This window comes from Hydractinia symbiolongicarpus, chromosome 2, assembly GCF_029227915.1.
Source record: "Hydractinia symbiolongicarpus strain clone_291-10 chromosome 2, HSymV2.1, whole genome shotgun sequence".
NCBI classification, from domain to species: domain Eukaryota; kingdom Metazoa; phylum Cnidaria; class Hydrozoa; order Anthoathecata; family Hydractiniidae; genus Hydractinia; species Hydractinia symbiolongicarpus.
The window spans coordinates 5,728,037-5,753,955 of NC_079876.1; the positions used below are offsets into that span (position 1 = coordinate 5,728,037).

At 33.9% G+C, this 25,919-nt stretch overlaps 1 protein-coding gene and 1 long non-coding RNA gene across 7 annotated transcripts in view; one reads left to right on the forward strand and one right to left on the reverse strand.

The window, feature by feature from the left end:
* The first annotated feature begins 1,902 nt into the window (after positions 1–1,902).
* LOC130628393 (uncharacterized) overlaps positions 1,903–25,919 on the forward strand; it is a 34,024-nt gene continuing 10,007 nt past the window's right edge. Inside the window, exons 1-5 of one of the 4 annotated variants that reach the window (XM_057441444.1) lie at positions 1,903–4,459; positions 10,752–10,829; positions 23,370–23,461; positions 23,658–24,804; positions 25,346–25,614. In XM_057441444.1, coding sequence (XP_057297427.1) covers positions 23,660–24,804; positions 25,346–25,614 — 1,414 coding nt within the window. In that variant the 5' untranslated portion in view covers positions 1,903–4,459; positions 10,752–10,829; positions 23,370–23,461; positions 23,658–23,659. Of the gene's footprint in view, positions 4,460–10,251; positions 10,648–10,751; positions 10,830–23,369; positions 23,462–23,657; positions 24,805–25,345; positions 25,615–25,919 lie in introns of those variants that run through there. The other 3 variants (XM_057441443.1, XM_057441442.1, XM_057441441.1) reach the window with 3 other exon arrangements.
* LOC130628441 (uncharacterized) lies at positions 3,309–10,248 on the reverse strand. Of its 3 annotated transcripts, none has more exons than XR_008981837.1 (4): positions 10,015–10,248; positions 5,976–6,079; positions 5,623–5,760; positions 3,309–4,948 (listed from the first exon to the last, which is right to left on the reverse strand). It is a non-coding gene; the product is annotated as an uncharacterized LOC130628441 (long non-coding RNA). The 3 variants fall into 3 exon arrangements; XR_008981836.1 differs by lacking the exon at positions 3,309–4,948 and adding an exon at positions 4,964–5,367; XR_008981835.1 differs by lacking the exon at positions 3,309–4,948 and having other exon boundaries at positions 5,597–5,760; positions 10,015–10,232.

Sequence of the window (25,919 nt, forward strand, 5' to 3'; positions counted from 1 at the left end):
TAAAGTAACTGGAAAGAAGTTTACTCAAGTTTTGAAAGTAAATCGAAACACCGAAATCATAACATTTGCAAAACATATATTATTAAGAGACAAACAAAAAGATCTCTGTCTCTCCTATATATCTTAATGCACCAGCCAGGGTTAAACAAGACAAAAAAGTGTTAAACAAGACAAAACAGGATTAAACAAGAGAGAACAGGGTTAAACAATACAAAAGTTGAAGAGGCTTTTGAAACTTTTACTTTCAGATTCTTAGGTTATTATTGCAAGGAATTTTACAAAATAAACACCCTATAATGTATTTTTCAAACAATCTGACAGATGTATTTAGAAGTTTGAGTGTTCATATTGAATGACAACTAAATGCGTCACTGTTTCTAATAACAACTTGATTTTAATGAGACTTCCAATTAAAGCTAAGGGACGTTAACTTGAAGGCAGCATATTTTTTCATACTAATTTCAGTGTGATTCTGGCTAATAAAGCTTTTCAAAGTGTTTACCTTTGTACAACTTAAAAAACGGATCTTTTATGCGCTGGTTTCCTAGATTTATTGAGATTAGACACATTTTAAATGTTTGTCTAAATTTGACAGCTAAGACCATTTCAAAATACATGGAATGTAAACATATATGTTGTGTTTACAATTGTGACGTTTGTTTCGGTCTTGTTGCGTTAAATTAATTATATGAATACAAATGTGAATGACGATTCAGGTTTTTTAAAAACAAAACAGAATTTTGAAAATGAATTTCCAATGATTTAAAAAGTGTTTTTCCTCTATAAGAAGTTGAAAGAAGAGGACAATGAAGTCTGTCTATAAATCCGTCAATATTAATAATTAATTTTTCTTTTTCTTTCATTTAAACATATTTTCTGCTTCCATTTCCCTCTGCTCAACTACACTCACTGGTCACGTTAGTTAGCACAGAGACTGATACTAATCTGTTTTTTATGGTTTTTTATTGCTGTCATGGTTTCACATGTAGATACTGAATTGAAAAATGGGCAAAAAAATTAAGCAGATAATAAGAAATGCCAAATAAGAAACGGCAAAAACATTGGTTGCCTAGCAAACATGTAGTCACTTTTTAACCACCTTTCTTTATCGATAAGGTAAGTTAACAAAGGTTATGATAACGGATAATGTACCATGGTAATCTTAATCATAGCAGAGCTAAAAAATGCTGCAATCATGTGATCTCTGTTTACAATAATATACGGATACCGTAAATATGAAAATGGATTTGATTGGTTATCACATTCACAATAGGTTTTGTATTACGTTACTAGGGAATGTTTTTATAGCATTGCGAACAAAGAGATGGCTCTTTATGAAACCAATCATAGAACTCGTGACAATCAATAAAATTAGACGGGCTTGGTCATTGTTAGAAAAAAACTTTACCTTTCAGTGAGGAAAGCCATACAGATTTTTGAAATAAAAGACAAGTCATAAGGCAAGTTTACCAATTTATTATTTTTATTTTTATTTCTTTTTCTCTTCGTTTATTTGTTTTTTTGTCTTTAGTCGTGACTGTACTTAAGCCTGAATATAATTTTTGATACTTTCCAGTCTTACAAGTTTGTTCTTAAGTTTTAAAAACTTAAGAACATCTGATGTCTTAAATAATTTTTTGAGCTATGGATATCCAACAAGAAAGTTTAAGCGATTTTCCTGTGTTTTTAAAACTCCCAAAGCAATAGAAAAGTGAATTATTTTCATCTTTCGATTTATAGCATTGTTTTGCAGCGATGTCCAGTTTGTGTATTCTCAGGTTTTTGTAGAAGTATACAAGAATACGGTTAATGAAGCTAATTAAGCAGCAACAATGATCTTAAAATTGTTTCAAGAGTTCTGTAGACTATCATTATCTGGAACTTGTTAAGAAACAAAACATTGTTTGGCACAGGTAAAAGGTTTAAATAGTAAAAAAGTATATTATATTTCTTACGTATTTAAAGCTAGCAAAAAAAGTATTTTATAACAAAGAGAGCATCTCATCGTACTACACCGGTGAAACAAACTTTCAATTTTACTAAAATTGGATCATAGCTGGTTTTACTGCGAAACAAAAGTTCATTATTTTGATATGATTCAACATTTTGACGGATAACTTACTCTAACCGTCTCTTATCATATAAATTAAGCTTTTCTCGCAACTTGATTGGCTAATCTGCACGAAATATATGCTGTATTTTGTTTTTCAACCGAGAAAAGAGTGCAGTTTTTACTTATATAAAGTGCAAAAAGCTTATATTCTTCCTTTCATTGGCTGATTTAGCGTGCAAAAAGCTTATATGTTTTCCTTGATTGGTTGAAAATTCGTAGGAAAAGCCTATTATGTTCTTAAAAACGAAAACGGTCGGTGAATCGGTGAATTTATTTTCACAAATATTCATTTTATGTTTCGCAAATTTTGTTTTGTTTCAATAGTCATTAAATAGTCATTAATCATAGAGCACGCGCTCCCCACCGGTTATGAAAAAAAACAATTGAATTATATTCAACTATTATAGTCAACTTAAAAGAGTAATATTATAGCACGACGATGGAGTTCTGTGTTATTTGGCTTAAGAATAATAATTTATTCTTTTAAAAATTAATAGTTTTTATTTCCATTCAGCGTGACATGAACATAATTTGTTATAATGATCTAAAACGCGCGTGACTTCATAAATTCAAATAAATTCATGAACACAAATTAAATAAATTATCTTGCAGTGATTTTAGTGGCCCCCATAAAAATGCTTGTTAATATCGCGAACATAATTAAGCAGTGTGCAACCGACTATGTGAAATTAACATCATATAAGACCGAGTACATGATAAACAAGTTATCGCACATGCCCTCAAAAAGTATCAGCTGATATTTTTTTCATTTTTTAGTTCTCGTATATTTCACTCGCCTAAAGGCTCATGAAATATGTAACAAGAACATAAAAACACTCAAAAAATATTGCCGATACTTTTCTCGGCACTGTGCCGTAACTAGTACATATACCTTTTTGAACTAAACAATGAAGTATTAAAGCATGTCCATTATGCAGAATTGTAAAATAACGTTATGAAAAATATTCGCCCATACAAATTTCAAACTTAGTTCGTGAGAAGAGTACCAGGTACAAAGTACAATAACTGCGTTGTCATTATCTCGTGACAAATGTTACGTAAGAAAGCAAATCAACATTTATATATGTTTACATTCCAGACAACTTCTTTTATTTGTATTGAATTTTGTTCTATTTTGTTTATGCTTAGTCTGTTTGGTCTAAGTTGACGTTGAAAATAAAAGAAAAGTACAAACTTATTGTCATTGTTGTTGTCATGACGGGTTATAGAAACTGTAATTATAGGATATTGGAAAATGAAATGGCAAGTTTCAATAAAATAGCGAAAGTTCGGTCAAGTATAGATTTTGATAAGAGAAATCGATACAGAAAGTACAAGAACTGACTCATGCCATCTTATGAAAAGCTGTGTGCAATTAAACAAATAAACACTTAAATAGATATAAATTTCAAACAAAAAGTCGCCCTATTTATTGCTTAGCAAAAACGGAGTACCAAAAAACCTTTTTAACCCTCTCAGAGTGGTATGTATTGACTATTACTCAAAAATACCCCTTATATTTAAAAGAAATTCTTATCTTAAAAACATTAAACTCTTAACACAACTATATTTCGTCAAGGGGATTAATTTTGTTTTGTATTTATTAACCCGACTTCTCGATTTTTTCGGATTTTCTTCGAAAATTAAAAAAGAAAAAATATTTTAAATAACGAGTTTGCCTATCATTAAAAATTAAAGGAATTAAGTTTAAAGCAGGTACCACTGCATCCATTTTGTATCAAGTTTAGTCGCACTTGGAAAAGCCTATTAAAAGTTATGGAGGGGAGCAGAGTTAAAACACTGGTACTGTATTTTCACACACGTTCCAAAAAAAATTAGTTGATGACAAAAACGTTGTGTAAGATAGTGTGAAAAATTAAAAAATGATGAATCATTGTCATCTTATGACAATGATTATGACAAGATGTGTAACTAAATAAATAAACACTTGAACATATTTGCATTCCAAACTTCTCCTTTCTTAGCATATACGAAGAAAGAGCACGTACTTCTATTGAAAATTGAAAATTTGTATTATATCATTAACGTATATTATTTAATATTATTTTTTATCCCATGTATCAAAAAAATTAAAAAAGCTTGAAACCGTAAATGTTTAAATGGCTGGTGTCATTGTGATCAAAAAAACATTTGATCACAATGCGTATAATGAATATACGTCATTATATGGTCAAGTAGACGAAAGTGATAGCAATAAGTTGTCAGGGTAACCGAAAAAAACTAATAGTGATAGATTGTTTTTTTTTAATTACAGAGATTGGGGACTTGGATTCAATCGTGAAGAAGCCTAAATAATAGAAGCGAGCGTTCAATGAAAACAATAAGGTAAGTTTTCTGACAGATAAATACAAAATAGGTGTGTACTAAAAAAGATAAAAATTATTTACTAAAAACAAAACATATTCAATTACAGCCATTATGGGCTTTTACGTAAGTAAAGCGATATGAACTTTAAACATATCATGTGGTCAGGTAGACGAAAGTTATATTATATAAAACATAAATAGTTATTATATAAAACAAATAATTAAGCTAACGACCCATCCCAAGCACACTCGTCGGTATGATAATTGTTTATAGGAACATTCGTCTCAAAAGTTAATTTCACAGCACCTAACCTCTCCCATGTTCTGGTTTTATTTAACTTGCATGGGTGCGCACTCTTCTCGCAGTATTCTCTGTGACGATGAAGGTCGGACTGACTTGTAGCATGGTTCCAAATGGTCTGCCGTCTTTCGTTTGTAGATAGATAGTCAAGAAGAAACAAGTGAGGAACAGTTTAGGATTAGCAAAATTTTTGGGTTGTTTATAAAACTAAAAGTTAGACACAAAATACACGCTTCAGGAATATTTGTTTTGCTTTTCATAAACAAAAAAAGATAATATTTTAATAAGAAGGTTGTATTAAAACACTTTGAGATAAAGATTGTGTCAAAAATAAAGAACATGTTAAGGAAATTCTTAGTCAGAATTTCTTCATAGATAATAAAAACAAAATAACGTAGTATAGAACTAACAATAACTTTGAAAATGAGTTTCGCAACTGGCATTAAATTATGAAAATGGATTTTGCAATTTTTTCTGAAGAACACAACAAGACATTGAAGGCAGAAATAGTATAAAATAAAGTACATCCCTCACAAAAAAAAAGTGTAGGCGAACTGCCAATTAATTTGCTCCTGCTATGAATGTAGGAATTCTCATCTTTTTCTCGTGACGCATTCTTGTTAAGTCTAAGATTAGTTTAAAAACAGGATCGATATTTCACTGTTTTTTCCATGTACCAAATTGAAAGCAAAGTTTTGTTTTAAACTGATTCTCAAAATGTAGAAAAGAATTCTCGTCCCTAGGGTCTGTTGCCTATGTCATAGCCGCTAGCGCTTACTTAACGGTCTGGATATTAAACCAGAAAAACCCCCTAAGGACGAAGTTGGTAGAAAAGTAAAGTTAAATTAACTGGAATGTGGCGGGAAAACATCTTAGCTTACTTAACACATGACATAGATGCCTATTTTGTCGGATTTATTTCCACCCTTCAACTGTTGAATTAATCTTCATAAATCCTGGGACAAACGACAGGGCAAATTTCAAAACAGCGCATTTTACGTCCAACTTTGATTTGTTATCTAAAAAATGATATTGAAATACATCATGATAATTACACTCCAAGATCCATTTTCTTACTGTCATTTAGTTTCTTCTGATTAAGTAAGCCTGTAGAGCTTCCAGAAGTAATAAAAAAAAATGCAAACAATAATTTATACTAAGATTCTTATCTTTTTATATATTTAATGAAACTATATGACTATTGATAATCGTTAGGTAGATGAGAATTGCCCACCGCATTTAATTCGTGATTATGCGTGAATTTCTATGACTTCTTAAAATTGTCCAGATTCATCTACTCGCTAAGGAAGTGAAAACTTGCAGTCTTGCTTTATAGTACTAAAAAAAATATAAAAGTTCAGTTAGTAGAACAAAGTAATAAAAAAGTTCTGGAAACGAGGTTGGCAATTAATAAAAATAAAACATATACTAAACAGCTCGTTGTCAAGAACCTCTTCTTTTGAGTTTTCTTCCACCGTGAACACAAGAATATTTTAATTCGTAGTACTAAATCTCCGGTTTCATAATTTTCGTTAATCCTTTTTGTGGAGTTGTAATAACAGTTTGACTATCTCTAACCATAGCACTCTAACATAGACATCAACAAAATTATTTATTTGTATGTATCTAATTTTGTTTTCAATATCAACATAGCAACCACTTTTGTTTCTTTTCTTGTAAATACAATCCACAAAGTTTGTTGCTTTAGCAATCAATTGAGCAAAAATAAATATATATAATGAAAAAATAAGTTTTGAAACAACAATTGGAAAAAGGTATAAACATAACGGAATTGATGCTTGTTTGTTATTGTTTAGATGGAGTTTAAAACTCTAAATTTGGAAAATTAATAAACAAACGGAAAAGAATAGTAACACGACTATCTCATCATTGTGAGCGTAATATACAGGCAACCTGCAGGATCAATTGATAATTTTAAAACGTTAATTGAACCTATTATATTGATCAATAAAAACACCAGCAAAGCAGTATACCTCGTGGGGGATCTTAACCTCAATACACTTGATTACGAAACAAACAAAAACATCCAGTGTTTCTTTAACTTTATATTTCAAAGTGGGTATATTCCTCTCATAAATAAACCAACCCGGGTAACTAAACAAAACGCTACAGTAATTGATCACATCATAACAAATTCATTTTGCGACAAAGAACTACATTCGGGTATTATCAAAACAGACATCTCTGATCATTTTCCCATCTTTATCACGTCCAATACAAACTTTGATAAACAGTCAAACCATGTAAAAATAAAAAAGCGAAAAATAAATGAAAATACAATAACATTATTTAAGTATTTATTGGCTAAGGTAAAATGGGACGACGTGGTAAAAGGGAAGGATGCAAATGACGCATATGATAGCTTTCTGAAAATTTTTTTGGAAGCTTATGATGCGGCATTTCCAGAAGAAATTAAGTTTATTAAGACCAAAACATTCTTTAATCCCTGGATGACTAGGGGCCTCCAAAAATCTTCCCGAAGAAAACAAAAACTATATGAAAAGTATTTAAGAAAGAAAACCTACGGGAATGAAACACTGTACAAAAATTATAAAAACCTTTTTGAATTGATAAAAAAGCGTGCTAAGAATTTTTACTTCAATGAACAAATTAATAAATACAAACATAATGCAAGAAAAACATGGAATATCATCAAGGAAGTGATTGGTAAAATAAAAATTAGAAGTAATAATTTTCCTTTAAAACTTGTAAACGACGAAAATGAAATTGAAGAACCATCTTTGATAGCTGAAGAATTTAACAATTTTTTCACTAAAGTGGGGCCGACCCTGGCGTCGAAAATAGGTCACAGTACAAAATCCTTTAAATCGTATTTGTCATATTATGATAATGAAATAGAGAAAAAAGAGCTAAGTGAGGAGGAACTAGAAGCAGCATTTCATTCTTTGCAAATCAACAAAAGTCCTGGCTTTGATCAAATCAGCAGCAATGTCTTAAAGAACTGTTTCAATGAACTAAAATCTCCACTACTGCATATATTTAATTCATCTCTAATTACAGGCATTGTTCCTAAAAAGTTAAAAATAGCTAGAGTTGCCCCAGTCTTTAAAGCAGGAGAGGTTTGTAAAGTATCTAACTACAGACCAATTTCAATACTCCCTTGCTTCTCGAAGATTTTAGAGAGAATCATGTACAACAGGGTTTATTCTTTCTTGAACAATAACGATATTTTGTATAATAAGCAATTTGGATTTCAAGCAGGTCATTCAACTGATCACGCAATCATTCAGTTGAGTCAGGAAATATTTCAAGCCTTTGATGAGAATAAATTTACAATTGGGGTCTTTATTGATCTCAGTAAAGCATTCGATACAGTCAACCATGAGATTCTATTAGAAAAACTAAAAAATTATGGCATAAGAAATACATATCTCACATGGTTCAATAACTACCTCTTCGAAAGAAAACAATATATTTCTTATGACGAAGGAAATACTAACTACAGGATTATAACATGTGGAGTACCTCAAGGGTCAATTTTAGGGCCACTGTTGTTTCTTATTTATATCAATGATATATTTAGAGCATCTAGTGTCTTAAATTCAATTTTATTTGCTGATGATACAAATTTATTCTTTACTCATAAAGATATAAACGTACTTTTTGAAACCACTAACCTAGAATTGGCTAAATTGGCTGATTGGTTTAAAGCGAATAAATTATCCCTTAACACTTCAAAAACTAGATATACCTTTTTTCACAAACTTAGTAAAAAAGATAAAATACCTCTTAGGTTACCTGGATTAGTTATTGGTCATGTAAACATAAGAAGAGAATATTCAATGAAATTTCTTGGAGTTCTCCTAGACGAAAATTTAACTTGGAGAGAACATATTAAATTAGTGGAAAACAAAGTTTCCAAAAGCTTAGGAATCTCATATAAAGCCAGTTTCGCTTTGAATAAGAACTGCTTAAGAAGCATATATTTTTCCTTTATACACTGCTATTTAAACTATGCAAACATTGCATGGGGTAGCACTAATATAACAAAATTAAAAAAACTGCACATTCAGCAAAAACATGCCAGTAGGATTATATTACGACAGAACAAATGTTCCCATTCTAGACCATTGCTAAAAGAACTGGGTATTCTTAATGTATGTCAGCTAAACATTTTTCAAGTCCTTATTTTCATGTATAAGATTAAAAATTTAATAGCACCAAATATATTCATTACATTATTTAAGAAAGTTCAACAAAAATATCCAACTAGATTTTCAGGTAATAATTTCCTTCGGCCAAAAATCATATCTAATGTAACAAAATTTTCAATATCAAACCGAGGCCCAAAACTCTGGAGCATGCTTCTAAACGATGAGATAAAAAGCATTCCATCTACAAAACAATTTAAAATTGCACTAAGAAATCAGCTGTTACGAAGTAATAACGAACAAGTCTTCTTCTGAAACAACACTACGTGTGATAATTAAACGCTTTCTTTTATTTAACATAACATTTAATATTTTATTAAGTTTTTAATTATCAATTTTTATTTGACGCTCTTTTTAATGACGGCTATGTAAGGTGTGAGATGATAAGACTGCATAGTCTTCTACTTACTCCTGCCATTTTATTCTACGTACGTGATACAGTTATGTATATATATATGTATATATATATATATCCTAATGTAGAAATTTATGCCTGTACTTATGTGTATGTAGAACTTGTATCTGTTATTTTGAAATAGTTGTATGTAAATTTCTTTTGGCGAAAAAAAAAAAAAAAAAAAAAAATCTCCGTTTTTTCTCGTCAAGAAAATGAAAAAGCAGTTCCATCGTACATTTTCTTTTGCGAATATTTTACTAACCTCGCAAAAAAGAAATTAAGCCCTTGTTTAGTCAATAGAACAGTATTTAAGTGCACCTTTGAGGTAAAAACCGGCGTCACCTACCCGCAGTCTATATATTCCTGAAAAGAATCTTGGCATTGCTTTTACTCTAACCTACCGCTTTGACACATCTATGTTTACTGCCATGCTCAGTGATTAATGTCTACTATATAATGACAACATATGCTACAATCAATTACTTTTAGTCATGTTTTCACTTGTACACATAGACGAGTATAGTCCCATGACACCCATCGGACATACTTGACTGCCAAATGTGTGCGTAACATTACTACATCGTTTTCTTTTGCTACTTGCAAACGACATACGAGATCGTTCTCTACTAATACTAGCGAGATTTTATACAAATAAGCAATTGCTACCTTATTTATTAACTTACCAGAACTGTTCATTGCAGCACTTCTTTTATTTACAACTGGGTCAAAATGAGCTACTCCCATGGATTATTAACAGAACAAGGGCAGTAAGCATCAGTGACTGCTACCTGCTGGTATATTTTCCTGTTCACGGGCATACAAACACCTTTCGCCGTGTTTCTCGCCCCGAGACATTCACGTAAACAGACGCGTCGCTCGGATCATAGTTCAGTCCTGTAGGACGCAGTTAAAGTCTGTTGTGTTCTACTTAAAGAATAGCATGAGAAAGATTTTCTTGTAAAAGTTCTAAGCAACTTAGTAGTCATGTGATTAGATTTACGTCGTTTAGAGAAAAAAAACGCTTACGTAAACACGAAAAGAAATATGATTGGTTATTATAATTACAATACCTTTTATATTACACCATGACTATATAAATAATTTGTTTTATGTTGAACAAAAGAATAATTATATATGTAATCAATGTTGCATGACGATTACCAATAAGACAACATAATATATTTTAGGGTTGGTTTGTCATAAACTTTTAGATTTCAGCGAAGAAAGTTCAACAGCTTTTAACGTCAGCACATTTTTTAAAAAAAGATAAATATATACTTATATACAAATATTTATATATAAAATCTGTTTCACGGGTGAGTTTAGTCAGTTGTTTTCCATCTATTTTGATTAAATCTTATTGACTGATAATTTCGATGTTAAGTCTCCTTGTTTCTTCAAAGTTTCTTTTATTTTTCAGCCGAACAGCATTTAACGTTGAAAGAATATCAGGACAGGACATATAATTACATATATATAAAAGAAATCTGTTACACTGGTGAGTTTAGTCACTTCTTCATCTTTTTTAGTAATTTTTTTTTTGAAATATTATTGAAGTGATATTTTCGATTTTATACTGCTGTTGTCTGTTTTTCATGTTGTGTTTTTTTGGTTTCCTTATTTCCTTGTCTTTTTATTTTGCTTTCTTGCATTAAGTTTGTTCACTTGCATTTTTGTCATCTATAAAACAGATAGAATGTTGATGTAAAAATTGTCAGTCTGACTCAGGTTTTTCTTAACCTTTTATTTTAAAATTAATCACAGCGATCTAGTAGCAAATGTTCTTAATTTTTTTAATACAGAGACTCATATGTGAGTTTCCTATAAACATGTTTCATATAAAATAAATGCTAATTGAGTAAAATTAACCTCATCCGACAATATTTCTTCTTCTCATAGTCAGGGACAGCAATTAGAGGCCCTTGAACGAGGTTGACGGTGATGGCTACTAAAAATATAGCTTGCAAAAAAATTTAGAAATGTAACCTTAAATGAGCAATAAAAGTGGAGTTGATGACAAAAACTTTGGTGAAGTATAGAACTTGGCAAGAGAGTGTAAAAAAGTAAAAAATGATGACTCATGTTCTTCTCATGACAAGTTGTGTGTAATTAAATAAATAAATACTTGAAAATGTTTGCATTCCAAAATACACTTTTGTAACAAAAACTCTCCTTCGTTGACGTTTTTCGTACTAATACTTTTAGTACTAATATAAAGGAATTTAATACATATACTACAATGCTTTAAAAACGCTCGGCTGTGTATCTTTAGGGGCGTCCAATTTAGAACTGGAGATGAAGGTTTAAGAAAGAAACTTTTGATAAAATTTTACAATTTTAATTTATCTCTATCATTATATTAAAAGTTAGTGCAGCATTTATCATATCTTATTTCTTCCTTATGTTTAAAGTGGGCTTCTGAAAATATCATTATTAAACAGCCCCAAACTCGTCCCCAGTGCCTTTTGTGTCTTTTTTTTAATGAACAGACAAAAGTTGCTGGGACGAGTTTGAAACAGCTCTTAAAGAAAAAGGTGGTGGTCTTATTAGATGAGCGTTTATTAAAAGAAAATACTGAAAGGACAAAACAATAAATTGAGAAAGAGTTTAAATAAACGTTGCGAGCGTTTATCGAAAGCATTAAAGTAGGTTTCTCACAAAAAATTAAAAATAGGGGTGTACTAAAACGATAATTTTTTTAATAATATGGAGGAGTGTGTTTGTGCTAGAAAATATTACATATAAACAATTTCGTGGTCAGATAGACGAAAGTAAAAAGAAGATAATTTTAATTAAAACCATGGATTTTGTTGTTTACGAAAGTAGAGCGATATGAACTTTGGACATATCATCTGAGGTAGACGAAAGTGATAGCGATAGGAGAATGAGAGTAATTAAATAAAAATGGACGTGTATTGATTTATTGACGTCAAATGTTAAAATGGAAATAAATAAAAGACATTAAAATACAATCGTGCATTTCGGCCTTTATGTAAGTTAAGCCAGTTCGACTTCCTAACCTCCTGACTAGGAGCAACCTCGTCCCCAGGGCATCTTGTATCTTTCTGACATCACTTTTTATTGTTTACTGAAACCTTCTTCGGTGAAGAGACTATTTAAAGCTAGTCCACGGATTTGTTTGCCCTTTTTACACCGCATTGCGTGTGTCTTGCTACTTGCCGTACTATTTTGCGTAACAGACAGACGTAGACGGGTATTAATAATATAGATTAGTCGTGGATGAAGCTATATATTCCATAAATTTAAGTTTGTAATTATGTCTATGCAGAACGACCTTATTTGTAACTAGATATAATCATTAATAATATATAATTGCATGTTATTTTTGTATGTAAGAATATTTCTTTTACAAAAGCGACTATAAAAACATCCCCTAAAAACTTCCATTTACATTCTTGATTGGTTAGAACAAATCACGTTACAAAATTAAAGTCATTTCACTTGCTAGGAATTTCATTGTCTGCCAATTTAATCTTACTGGCGGGTTGTGTAACTACAATGAATGTAAATACTTTGTCACAAATTTATGTTGGGACATATTCACGTTGCCTATTTTGTTTAAATCTTTTTCATTGAATTAACAAACGTTTTATGATAAGAAACAACAAATTAAAAAAAATTTCTGCACGTGGTTTCTTCCACGGGTTTAAAAATTAGTACATTACTACGCTAGTTCTAGTCTGTCTGTAACAAGCAAAGTAGATGTGTTGTTTTTGATTAAAAAAATAGCCGTAGCAACATTTCACATTTGCCAATTTATATTGTTTAAATAACACTTGGGGCATGAAGAAAAAAATCCGGTAAATACGGACTTGCTATGGATTCCAATTGTTTTGTCAAATGAAGAAATTATCTACAATTAAATCCATGATAAAACGTCTGTTCCGCCTGTAAGTGCAGTTTTGCAGACTTGATTCATCCGTGCTTTGTCGGATTTCTTGTGTAAGACCTGGTTACCAACGACGAAGGGGTCAGGCAAAAGAGATTCATGTCTACGTAGTTCTTTTAACTAAGTCAGGAGTCGGTGAATTAGCTAGGATGGTCAGGTTGGCTATGAATAGGCTTGCTGATGGATAAAAAGTGTTCGACCAAGACGGAAATCTATCGACGTTTTGTCCGATGAACGTTCTAAACGAGCTAAGGACATCTCCGAACAAACTGGAAATGTGGCGGGCATTTTGTCTGACGAGTCTCCAAAAATTATTTCAAAGGGTGCCATCGCACGTGTTTTACGCGTGTGCCAAGGCATGTGCGTGCGATCGCACGCCTCTTCTGAAAAAGCCTGTTATTTTTAATTTACAATCAAATATTCTTGTCGTCAACTTGATTTGTGTGAGAAAAATCAATTTCAGGTATTTATTCACTTTCTTTGAAGCCAGTATACACCACCATTCGGACCTGGATATTCTCTACGTATCCTAGACACGACACAAGATGGTATCACCCGACGAACACCTTTTCCCAAGTGGTTATGAACAAACCAATAAAATTGGCGGTATGCCGCATATCGATAAGATCTAAAAATATCATCTTCAAAAAAGATTGGAAGCAAGAGTGCTAGCGACCTATTTGTTAGAAACTTCGTCCTTTTTTTAAGTCTACGGCTTTCCTAATTGTGAAGAGCGACTATCGCTGTCCACAAAGTGTTGTTTAAAATCACAACAGCGTTGAAATCTTCGTGCTCTGTTATACATTTCTTATCAAAAACACAACAGAAACCTTATGCCCAGGCGCTCATTTATAATACAACCAAAAGAAAAATGTGAGGTCAAATTTTATAGGTAGCGTAGCTGGAAGTAATTTATAGTGTCCACCTCGTTACAGCATAAACAGTCAACAGCTATAGGCATCCTTTCGCACTTTTGCACATAGGCACCACTCACTGATCTGGTGTGTCTGCTTCATTGTCATTATAAGACGGAATTTGTTGTTTGTTATTGAGTCGTTCTGGCTCAAACTGAAATTCAATTATGTTTACATTTCTGTTTGTGAACATGATTGATAATTGTAAAAAAGTTCTATTGGAAATATCATTAACATTTTTTCGTTATTTCTCTAACTGCATGCGCCAATCTCTACACGGGGTAAATCAATGAATACGTCATTGCATAAATTGCGCATATTAATGTTTTTACCCAGTCCTTTTCCGCTTTCGAAGTTCAGTAAAGATGAGGATTGAGAATTGAGGATTACGTAAGGGCGCGTAGCGCCCGCAAGGTAATCCCGATTTCATGAATGAAATCGAAGCACGAGCTAATACTGGATATCCCCCATCTCGCAATAAATCTAGAGGTCATAGCCGAAACACATCCGCTTTAACATGTTCCCGCGAGGGCGTTCCGAATGATTTTAAAATAAAACGTTTTGTAGCATAACCGTGAACATGTTGACAAATCCTGGGGAAAATGCTAACACACGGGACGCCTTGGTAGGGAAAATATAATGACAAAAGACATGTAGAGCCAAAAGTTTTATTTTAAAAGAAAAAAGAAGCAATACATATTAGTGGTCACGATAGCCGTAATTGCCACGATATCCTCCTCGACTGTATCCTAAACGAAAGAAAAATATGTGAAAATACGGGATGGGAGGGAGGGCAGTATTAGATCGTGCTTCGATTTCATTCATGAAATCGGAATTACCTTGCGGGCGCTACGCGCCCTTACGTAATCCTCAATTTCATTTCATGAAATCTCCGCCGAGCTAATACCGGATATCCCCCATCTCGCAATAAATCTAGAGGTCATAGCCTCAACCACCTCTCTTCAAAGCCCACCAGAGAGCAGTGCTTTCTGAAACGTATGACTGGGGTCCTCTACCTGCTTATGATAGAACCTTTGGAATGTGGATTCGCAAGACCAATGCGCCTGCTTGAGAATATCGGATAGAGAGATGCCGATTGCTTTTGCTTTTGAAGTCGCTGCGGATCTTGTGGAATGAGCCTTAAATTTGTCCACATCAATGTTCCCGAGCTGAAGCATTTGTCTTAGCCATCCCGAGACTGTTGAAGTGGAGACCCGTTTATGTGGCTTTATATAGCTTACAAGAAGTTGAGAATCGGTGACTTTCCACTTTTCTCTTCTACTTAAGTAGTCCTCCAGGGTGACACATACACACAGTTTTTCATCGTTCCTAAACCTGTAGAATTTCAGTGGCGGCCTTTTCTTCCCTGGGCGGCAAACCTTAGTTAGTTGCTTGAATTGGAACATATAAAAGTCTTCATGTTTTATGAGAGTATCAGTGCTCAAAAAATTTATTTCAGAAACCCTACTAGCAGCTGTTAAAGACAGTAGCATTGCCACTTTTAAACTTAACTGCTTGTCTGATAAACAGACGTTGTCTGGCATATTCCTTAAATATTTAAGAATCTGTTCAATATCCCAAATGAGAACAGATTTTGGGTGCGGAGTTCTTTTATTAGAGACACCTGCCATGAGAGATGACACTCTAGGGTGTTCGCCGATGGGTTTCCCATCAATAGGTTTATGAAAGGCTGATATTGCAGACCTATGTGACCCTATGGTGCTATACTGTAACCCTTCCTAAAAAAGATGTGCCAAAAAATCCAATATATATTCTATAGGACATCTAGTGGGACAAACTTGTTTTTCACCACACCAGCTATGCCATTTTCTCCAAGACGAGTTGTAATGGCTGACAGTTCCTGGCCTTCTGGCAGCCGTGATAAGAGTGGCAGCCCTTCCTGGATGGCACTCTCCCCTCGGGTTCTTTAACAGATCTATTCTCCCTGGAAGGATCAGAGGGTGCCTTACTGACATTTCTAGGACTGTTGGAAACCATGCTTGTGTTTGCCAAGCTGGAGTTATTAGGATCATGTCTACCTGTTCTACTTGAACTTTTTTGAGAACCCTGCCTATCAGAACAAAAGGGGGGAAAGCGTATGCGTAATGGTGTTTCCACTTGATCTGAAAAGCATCCCTCCCCTTGCTGAATGGGTCTAGTTTCCAGGACATGTAGCTCTGAAGTTGATGCGACACCCTTGAGGCGAATAAGTCTATGTCCGGTGTTCCCCATATCTGGCATACCTTTTGGAATACTGTTGGAAGCAGTTTCCATTCGCTGGAGTCTGAGAGATTGTGCCTGGATTCCCGGTCTGCCTCTACATTCAGGTAGCCTGGTATGTAACCTGCAGTAATCGTGATCTCTTTCTCCATTATATATTGCCAAATTTCTTTTGCTATTTTTACCAGAGTCTCGTTCTTGGTTCCCCCCATTTTTACTAAATATGATAGGGCTGTCATATTGTCCGTCTCTACATGGACTGCTACCCCTTTCTTTTCCATATATGTAAAGGTTCTTAAAGCAAGGTTGATAGCCTTCAACTCCAGTATGTTGATGTAAAGATCCCTTTCCTTTCGAGTCCATGGGCCACCCGTTTTTTGTCCCTGGCAAAATGCTCCCCACCCCATCTTGGAAGCATCTGAGCTTATTTTCTGAATTACTAGTGGGGTTGGTGTTAATAGGGATTTGCCATTGTACAATTCTAGATTGTTCAGCCACCAATGAAGCTCCCCCTTGGCTAGATCTGACAAAGTTATCTGAGCATCGAAGTTGTGTTTTGTCAACAACCCTTTTATCTGTTGTTGTTGAAGGAACCTGTATTGTAAGGGGGCTGGAAATACTGCTACTGCTGATGAGGAAAGTTTTCCTATGAGTTTGGACAGTTCTCTTATTATGACCCACTCCTGCTTTAACAATTTCTGGCATTGTACTTTCAATGTTGTAACTTTCGCCATTGGCAGTTGTCATTGTCAGAGAATTTATTGTCACCCCCAAAAAATTGAGGCATTGGGTTGGTTCGAAAACTGACTTGTTGCTGTTGATTAGAAACCCTAAATTCTGAATGAAAAATATCAGAGTATCCCTGATTGGGATCTTTAGGAGTTTTGTGAAAATCCACGGGGCTTTTGAGAGCCCGAAACATAGGCACAGAAACTCGTAGAGCTGTCCTTCCCAAAGAAACCGAACAAACTTCCTCGAATTTTTTGACAATGGGACTGCAAAATAAGCGTCTTTTAAGTCCAGTTTGCACATAAAATCCCCTGGACATAGCATTTCCTTTAAGAGATGTAATCCCTCCATTTTGAAATGAACATAAGGAATGTTTTGGTTCAGTTTCTTTAAGTTTATTACTGGCCGATGACCACCCTCTTTTTTGTCCACAAGAAAAATTGTACTGATAAATTCCCCCCGTACATGAGTTGCCCTTTTGATGGCACCTTTTCTCAGCATACTTTGGACCTCCTTGTTCACAAGGGATTTCTCCTCTTGACTGATATGAATAGGGGGTGGAACAATTCTCTGTTTTGGTGGGGAAAGAAAGGGTATCTCGTATCCCTGTACGATCTTTAACATTGTCTGATCGTTTGTCAGCTTTTTCCAATTCACCACAAAGTATTGAGTCCTTCCTGCAGGAGGCAGGTGGGGAATAGGTATTGGAAATAACCTTTTTATCAAAGGATGTACATTTGGGAAGTCCCTTATGTCCAAAATCTCTGATAAGCTGAGAAAAGGCACCTCTAATATTGAATTGAAACATACCTCTGCTTCCTCTGTTTCCTCTCCGGTTAGATCCACGGTTGTTGTAGTTTTTACCAGCTGCGGTGAAGAAACCTCGTCCCCTACCTCTGGTCTGAAATAGAGGGCCTCTTGAAAAGGGTCGGCTGGCAGAATGTGATCCTCTGCTACTATTCTTTTTGAATGAAGTAAATAGTTCTTTCGATTTGTTCTTTGACGAAAGAAATTTTGACACCATGTCTTCATATTTAGGACCAAACAAAGCTGGCTCAGTTTTCTCAGAGGGCACAAAACTTGATGACATTTCCTTTAACATACTCCCTACTTTCTTTTTATCTGGTATGAAAGACATCAGCACATTGAACCTTCTCAAATAGGAGCAAGAATTGTATGCCTGTCCTAGAAGTAGGATAGTTTGATCAAATAATTGAGACATCATGTTAATACTTTCAAGTTGATATTGGTCGACGTCTGGCGAGCTTGATAAGGAAGTCTTCTCCTCCTCCATGAGTGACCAAAGGCGACACAGTAGCCCCATAGTAAAGCTTATTCGCTGTTGAATGTTTGTGACCATGCGGTCTTGATTAAGCGTTATCTTCTTATCTTGCTCGAGAAGAAGTTCTTTTAAGTGCACATCAAGAAACTTTTTCGTTCTGAACATTTCCCGGTACTGAGTTGTCAAATAAAATCCCTTCCTCGAGGGCTACATTTGGTTGAAAAATATCCATGTATTTATTTGCATAGTCAGCTAAGTCTTGCTGAATTTGCCAACTATTTTGTGGCACAACATCAACTCAAATCTTGCCTTCTTGGAGGGTGGCTCACAGTTCTCCTCTGTGTCTGTTAACAGTTCGTGTACTGTCTCCTCTTGTGGAAGCTCGTTTGTAGGCACACTCTGTTGGGTGGCTTGTGTATTGACCGTATCGACTTGTGCATGCGATTCGGTCTCCGCCATTCTACGAGAAAGACGAGAAAACATGGCTTATTTAGTGTCTCCTCTTGTGGGAGCTCGTTCAATACATACTGTTTAGTGGTTTGTTTGTCTTGGTAGTATCACCATCTTTAGAAAGAAATTCATAAACACGAAAATAAACTCTTATCAAAACACTATCACACTGAAGGAGAAACACTTATTAACATTGTTTGTACTATTGTTTTAATAAATCGTTGGGTGATAAACCCAGATTCTTATTTTTAAAATACTCACTTATTTGTTTGCACGTCTTGACCTTTTTAGCGAGATCGGAATAAGAGGGGGAGGTGGTTGAGGCTATGACCTCTAGATTTATTGCGAGATGGGGGATATCCAGTATTAGCTCGGCGGAGATTTCATGAAATGAAATGGCATGGTCAAGTAAACAAATTCAGTTTAAACTTAAGCTGGATTTCCATCAGTGCGAGTTCTCTTATCGCTCTGGCTTTTTTGACCCATTGATTATTTTTCGCACTGGTAGAAATTCCAGAGCGACACTTTTTTTGCTCTTATCGCCCAATTTCAGTGCGATAGTTAGAGCGACAATTATCACAAAGTTTTAATATTTATCGCTCTGAGTTTTCGCCCGAAAGTGCAACTTCAACGAAATATCGAATGTCCTTTTAAAGAAATTGAATAGATCCTATTGAAGTGTAACTTCAGCACATGCTTACACGTGTTGAGCACAAGAAATAGTTTCATATGTGTTATGAAGCGAGCAGTGTTGTAAAACAAGTTTTTATTAAATGGGAAAAACAAATAGGTGCAACTGGAAGATGAGTACTTAGCAGAGGCTGTTCGAAATTTTATTATGTCTATACGACAAAAGTTGCAAAGGAGTATCGAGAAAAAAGATCGAGTGGCAAATGCTTGGAGGAAAGTTAAGGATGAATTAGGATGCGAAGAGGGTAAAGTTTATCCTTTTTCGTCGGTTCAATGCGCTATATTTTTGCGCTGTTAAACCTTGAGCGTATTCAGCTTCTTCTATTACTTAATTAGAAAAAATGTTTTTAAATTCAACTGTTTTAAGGTTAAGCTTTTCAAAGATGGGACAACTTAAAAAAAGATACAGCAAGAAAAGGAATAACCTAAGAAGGAAATTTGCATCGGGATCAGGTTTGGCTGACGTTGAATCGTGTGTCAAATTTTAAAGGAATACTCTTTTTTGTCTTGGCTTGATAAGTAATCAAATATAACGGCTCCGGAGGATGAGGAGGATATTGATTCTTATTCGGAGGCGGCGGTTGAAATTATTTAAATAACAAGAATGACCCTACAACAAAATCACCAAGTTTGGCCAAGATGACAACTATTGCCCTCATTGTGCAATTTCACTTCTTAAAGCAGTTGATTATGCACTACTTTCAATTCTCTTTCTCTATAAATTTGACGAACACGAGAAAATGGCGATTTTCTTCGTCTCTTTTTTTTACTATTAAGGCCACAGCTTCTTCTTTTTTCTGAACTGTCTGCCATCTTGAAATGCAGTGTGTTCACATAAGAAAATTTCGCACAAATAATAATTTGAATAATAATTTGAAACTCATTTACAGCGTAGAACTCCTGTCGCACTAAAATTTTGTGTAATTTTAGAGCTATAGGAAGATTCGCTCTAATGGAAACCCACCTTTATGAAAGACAATTTTGGTTGTATTTAAATACTTTTTTCTTTACTTTTCCATGTAACTAATATCAAGTTCTGATTTTTTACTGGGCAGTACCTTTATAACGCGTAAAAGCTTTTTTGAAAAATTTTGCGCAACTTCGGTTTAACCCTATTCGGTCCGGGGGGGGGGGGCGGATTCCGCCCTCCCCTGACGGTTTTTTTTTAATAACTCCTGATTGCTTTCTTATATGGCTATGATACTTACTGAGTTTCACCATTTATCTATTAGACACCTGCATGCTAAATTTTTAGGTCCCATACCTTTCAGAGGTTTTGATATTGGCCATTACTCGAAACTACCCCTAAAATCTCTATGAAATCCTTATAATGGGGAAAATATAATAACTCCTGTTAGGATTATCCTTAGAACTTGAAACTTGCAACACTACTTTGTTTCATCAAGAAGAATCATTTTGAATAATTTTGACACGTGAATATTCCGATTTCCCGATTTTGTCGGATTTTACCCGAAAATCGGAAAAAAACGGATTTTCGGGCAATTTTTGGCAATTTCTTATTTGATCCATTTTATTTAGCTTTCAGAAACTTGAAACACAATGTAAAAATTCGCTCTAGAACAAAAGTAATTATATTTTAAGCAGATAGTGGCATTTTTAACAACTTTCAAGCCTCTGATGACGTCACAGAAAATGTGCTGACGCAAGCAAAAATTTTTTGCCACTATTTTGTTCCTTTTATGACGTACTATAAGTGTGCCAAGTTTGATTCAATTTGAACAATCTTATGAAAAGTTATTAAGGGGGGCGGAATCCGCCCCCCCCCGGTCATAGTATGTTCGAAAAACCCCGGACCGAATAGGGTTAAATAAGTCTAGGTTTGAATTTATTTTCCTTTATGATCATTTTTATCATTTACCAGTCAGCTATTTCAGGTTAACTGTCTATAAGTTTTTTTTATCACAAATATTTATATGTGGTTTACTTGCGAAGGTTTATTTTAATCACATGCGTCATCTGTAAAGAGTACTCACCAGATCACAGACATTTATGTCAACATTCTTTGATCTCTTTAATAAAAGCCGTATTCTATTTGTCTGCTTGCGCGCGAGAAAAAAAGTCGTGTTGCGGAAACACAAAATGCGAACAGTATAATAACTATTAAATAGTATTATTGTAGTTTTATTTATTTTTCGAATTTTTATTAGACACCTTTTGAATTTTCATCAAATTTTGTGTTGGACGTGATAAAAAAGGGAAAGTGAACAGAGATGTCTGCTTTTTGTCGCAAACAGCGCTGGTTAATTAATCAAGTTTTGAATGTAGGTAATCCCCAGTTGCCTAGGGTGGAGCAGCTGATGCCAGTTGCGTCTAAAAGATTTCCCTTTTTAGCCTCACACTCAAAAGTGCAATGCAATGGCTTCGCTAATTTCATAACGGATTGACGGCAGTCTAAAAGGCTTTAACGTCGTGACGTAACGTCGATAAAGTTAACAAATTAGACATAACGGTTTTAGCGGCTTCAAAAGAAAATGAAAACAACCCATTCTTCTTATACGCTGTCACCATATTATGATAAAGGATTAAATAAGTAAATTAGTTCTCTCGAAGTGTGCTTATTACTACAAACTAGTCGTTATCCCGTGAAAAAATTCACAAGAATTCATCTGCCAGGAATAACAACGAAAATATTCCCGTCACCATTTGCTGCTACCATTTGACAGAGTGAGGATCATAATATAGACTAGTCGTTAACCCATAAAAAACACACGAGGTGTCCCGTCTTTAAATTACACGTTACTTTGTGTGCCCGTAACACGATATGTTTTTTGTGACATGCACGCAGAATATGGCTGTTGTTAATTACACTTGTTGGCATTCCGTGGAAAAATCCAAGAACCACCGGCGATTCAATATAACGCCAAATATATTAATCATGTATTTAAAGATGTTATCCACATAAGAAGATTAAATTGGCTGGGGCACTTGGAAAGAATGGAGGAGGATAATTGGGTAAGAAAGTGTAGAGATTTGATAGTTCCTGGGGCAAAGCCCAGAGGCAGACCGAGAAAGACTTGGCAGGAGGTTATAAGGACAGACTTGATAGAGAGGAAGTTGAGTTTAGATCTAACACAGTCTAGATCAGATTGGAAGAGGGTCATTAATATACCCCGTCCAACCCATGCTAGCATGGAAAACAGACGTTAAGCCGAGAATGATGATGATGATGATTATGATGCCATAATAATAGAATTTTATGACTAACTGTATCGAATGCTGTGCTGAGATCAATGAGGTTTGAAATATCTCTTGACTTAACTGAATGATTGCATGATCAGTTGACTGGCCTGCTTGATAGCCAAATGTCTTATTATACTCGTACTATGTCGAAATTTAAGTTTATGTATATTTTTAAAAGCCTTGGGCTGTTTTCCTTACTGATAGCGTTGCGTAAATAGACTGTGGTAACACATGGGTGTTAAAGCACAAGCTGGAGTGTTTCCATTCAGACTGAAGAAGTAAAGAGGGGTAGAGTGGAGCAAAATTCGAAAACGTACTTCAAATTCCAATCTTATCTTTTGTTTTTTCATACCAATCAAAAATCAGTTATACAAAACTTTAACCCGCAAAATTATATCTTAAAAACAAATTAGGACACTGTGAAGTCTTAAGTTGTAAAGAATTCGTTATATAGTCTCCCTTTCTCTAATATTATTGTAAGAGAAAGTAAAAAAATGTGATCTCACATTTCAGATCTCACAAACAAATAAAACAATACAGTAAAATTAAAAATAGCCATTTTGCAAATTGTTTATCGGTATACTACAACCTATATACTGAATAACTAAGTGAGTAGTATTAAAACTATGATTTTTTTCGTAGAAACAACGAACAAACGCACTAATAAACATTATATGTAGAAACAGAAAAAACGTTCTGTTAAGAGCATTTTTGAAGAAAGAACGTCAACGCGGGTGTGTTGTTGTTCTTTTAATTAATTTATCTAATGTTGCTACAGGACACAAAATAACAAATGCAATGTATCTCTATCGACTTTGTTGCGATAGGCGAATTTCTATGAACTTCTAGTAATTTTCTTGATAAGCAGTATGAAAAACTTTTATTGATATTTCTTGAATTGAAATTGAAATTATCTTATATATATTATAGTCATGGCAACAGCAGTACCTCCAACAGCATCTTCTCACCACGCATTGATCGCAAACAATGAATATCAAATTAAATTGGTCACGCTTCTCAATGAATGTTGTGACCACTTACGTGAAATTTTACATGATCCTGCCCGTGGCAACATGCCAAGGGATAAGAAACAATTATATTTGTCATTGAAAAAATATAAGAAACATTTAAACCATCTGAAAAGAGATCAGTTGGAAATCGTTTTTCCGCAAGATAAGGAAACAGATTCGGAATTGTTTGACATCACTATTTTATGTGACGTTCTAATTAATTGTTGTCACGGTATACAAGCACCAATTGGTGGGTGGAGGATAAGAAAACCGCAACCAAATGATTTCAGTGTCGGTGCTGACATCATTCGAATCAGAAATGAGCGCAATAATGTTATGCATGGAAGAGCAATGAGTTCAGCACAATATAATCAGCTATGGAATGCCATAGAAGGTATATTAAGAAGACTCGGATACGACATAACGAAAATTAAAGATTTGAAATCTGGTTGCTTGAATGACTTAGACTTATTTAAGATCGAAATTATGAAAGCAGATACTGAAATTTTAAATTTCAATGTTAACAAAAATAAAGACAGTATTCAGCAAAACGAAGATGGTATTAAACAAAATCAAGATGACATCAAAGCAAATGAAGACAATATTCTGCAAAACGAGGATGGTATTAAACAAAATCAAGATGACATCAAAGCAAATAAAGACAGTATTCAGCAAAACGAAGATGGTATTAAACAAAATCAAGGTGACATCAAAGCAAATAAAGACAATATTCTGCAAAACGAAGATGGTATAAAACAAAATCAAGATAACATCAAAGCAAATAAAGACAATATTCAACAAAACGAAGATGGTATTAAACAAAATCAAGGTGACATTAAAGCAATTAAAGACAGTATTCAGCAAAACGAAGATGGTATTACACAAAATCAAGATGACATCAAAGCAAATAAAGACAATATTCAGAAAAACAAAGGTGGTATTAAAGAGAATAAAGATAATTATAATCGATTAGCAGCTGAAGTGGAAATAGTAAAGCAAACTATCTCTTCATCATCATGTGATCAGAAGAGTTCTCAGTTGGAAGAAACTATAAAAGAACAACCAAGGTGTGTAATTCTTTTTCTATATTGTTCCATCATTAAATTGATTCTGTCAACTTAACATAAAAGGCAAATATGGTAAAGTAAATAAATTTTCATTCAATTAAATTCCACTTTATCTTGGTGTAACTAAATCACTTTTCTGTAATGATTTCAATGCATAAGAGAGTCATAAGCGATAAGAGTACAGCAGATTGAAATTATGACAGCACTGATTGAAATAAATACTAAAATGTAAAGTAAATAAAAACAAAGACAACATTAAGTAAAATCTAAATAACTTAAAGAATGGACTTATATATATTCAAGTTGATGTAAAAAAAACCCAAAACGGAGTTAGGAACATTCAAAACGATTATGAAAGATTGAAAGACGGAATGGGAACAGTAAAGTCCTTTGTTGTCATCGTGTCGTTCAAAAACTTGTCATTTAAAACGGCCTAGAAAGAAGATACCTTTCTTTCAAAAAATAAGATTTTATCGTTTTTTAGGACAATATTTCATACAGTTACTTATTATTCTAATTTATATTTTAATGTTTATTTCAGTTATATACTATTAAAAAATTTCCGGGGAGATTTTCTAATACAATTTGAAGATGGCTGCTCGCAGTGGTCTATGAAAAGTGTACAAGTCATCATTACTGAAAATTTTGCGATACAATCAATAGAACTTCATGTCGACAACGATTACATTGTGGAAAAAGAAGAAGGGAAACTAATCCTGATTATTTACAATCACATTGCCGAATCTATTAATGGGTTATCAGTTACGTTAGTTGACAGTGAAAGTAAAACTCAATTGATTCCAATTAAAGGTGAGTAAATTTAGATAATGTATTCTATCCAGAAAGACTTCACAGTGCTCTTTTTTACGGAAAAAATGAATAAGGAGTTGGAACAATAAAAACAAAACAGAACAAAAAAATGCATTACTAACTAATGTAGATGTGCATGAGGGCAGAGCAAAAGTAAAACAAGTTGGGAAAGCTATATTTACAAGTAGAACAAATTTAATCTTAAGGGTTTACTTAAAATATTATTCGAACCATAAAAAAACAATGTCAAGATTTTGTTAGAATAGCAATCATTTCAACGATGCAAGCCACTTACCTCGACAAAA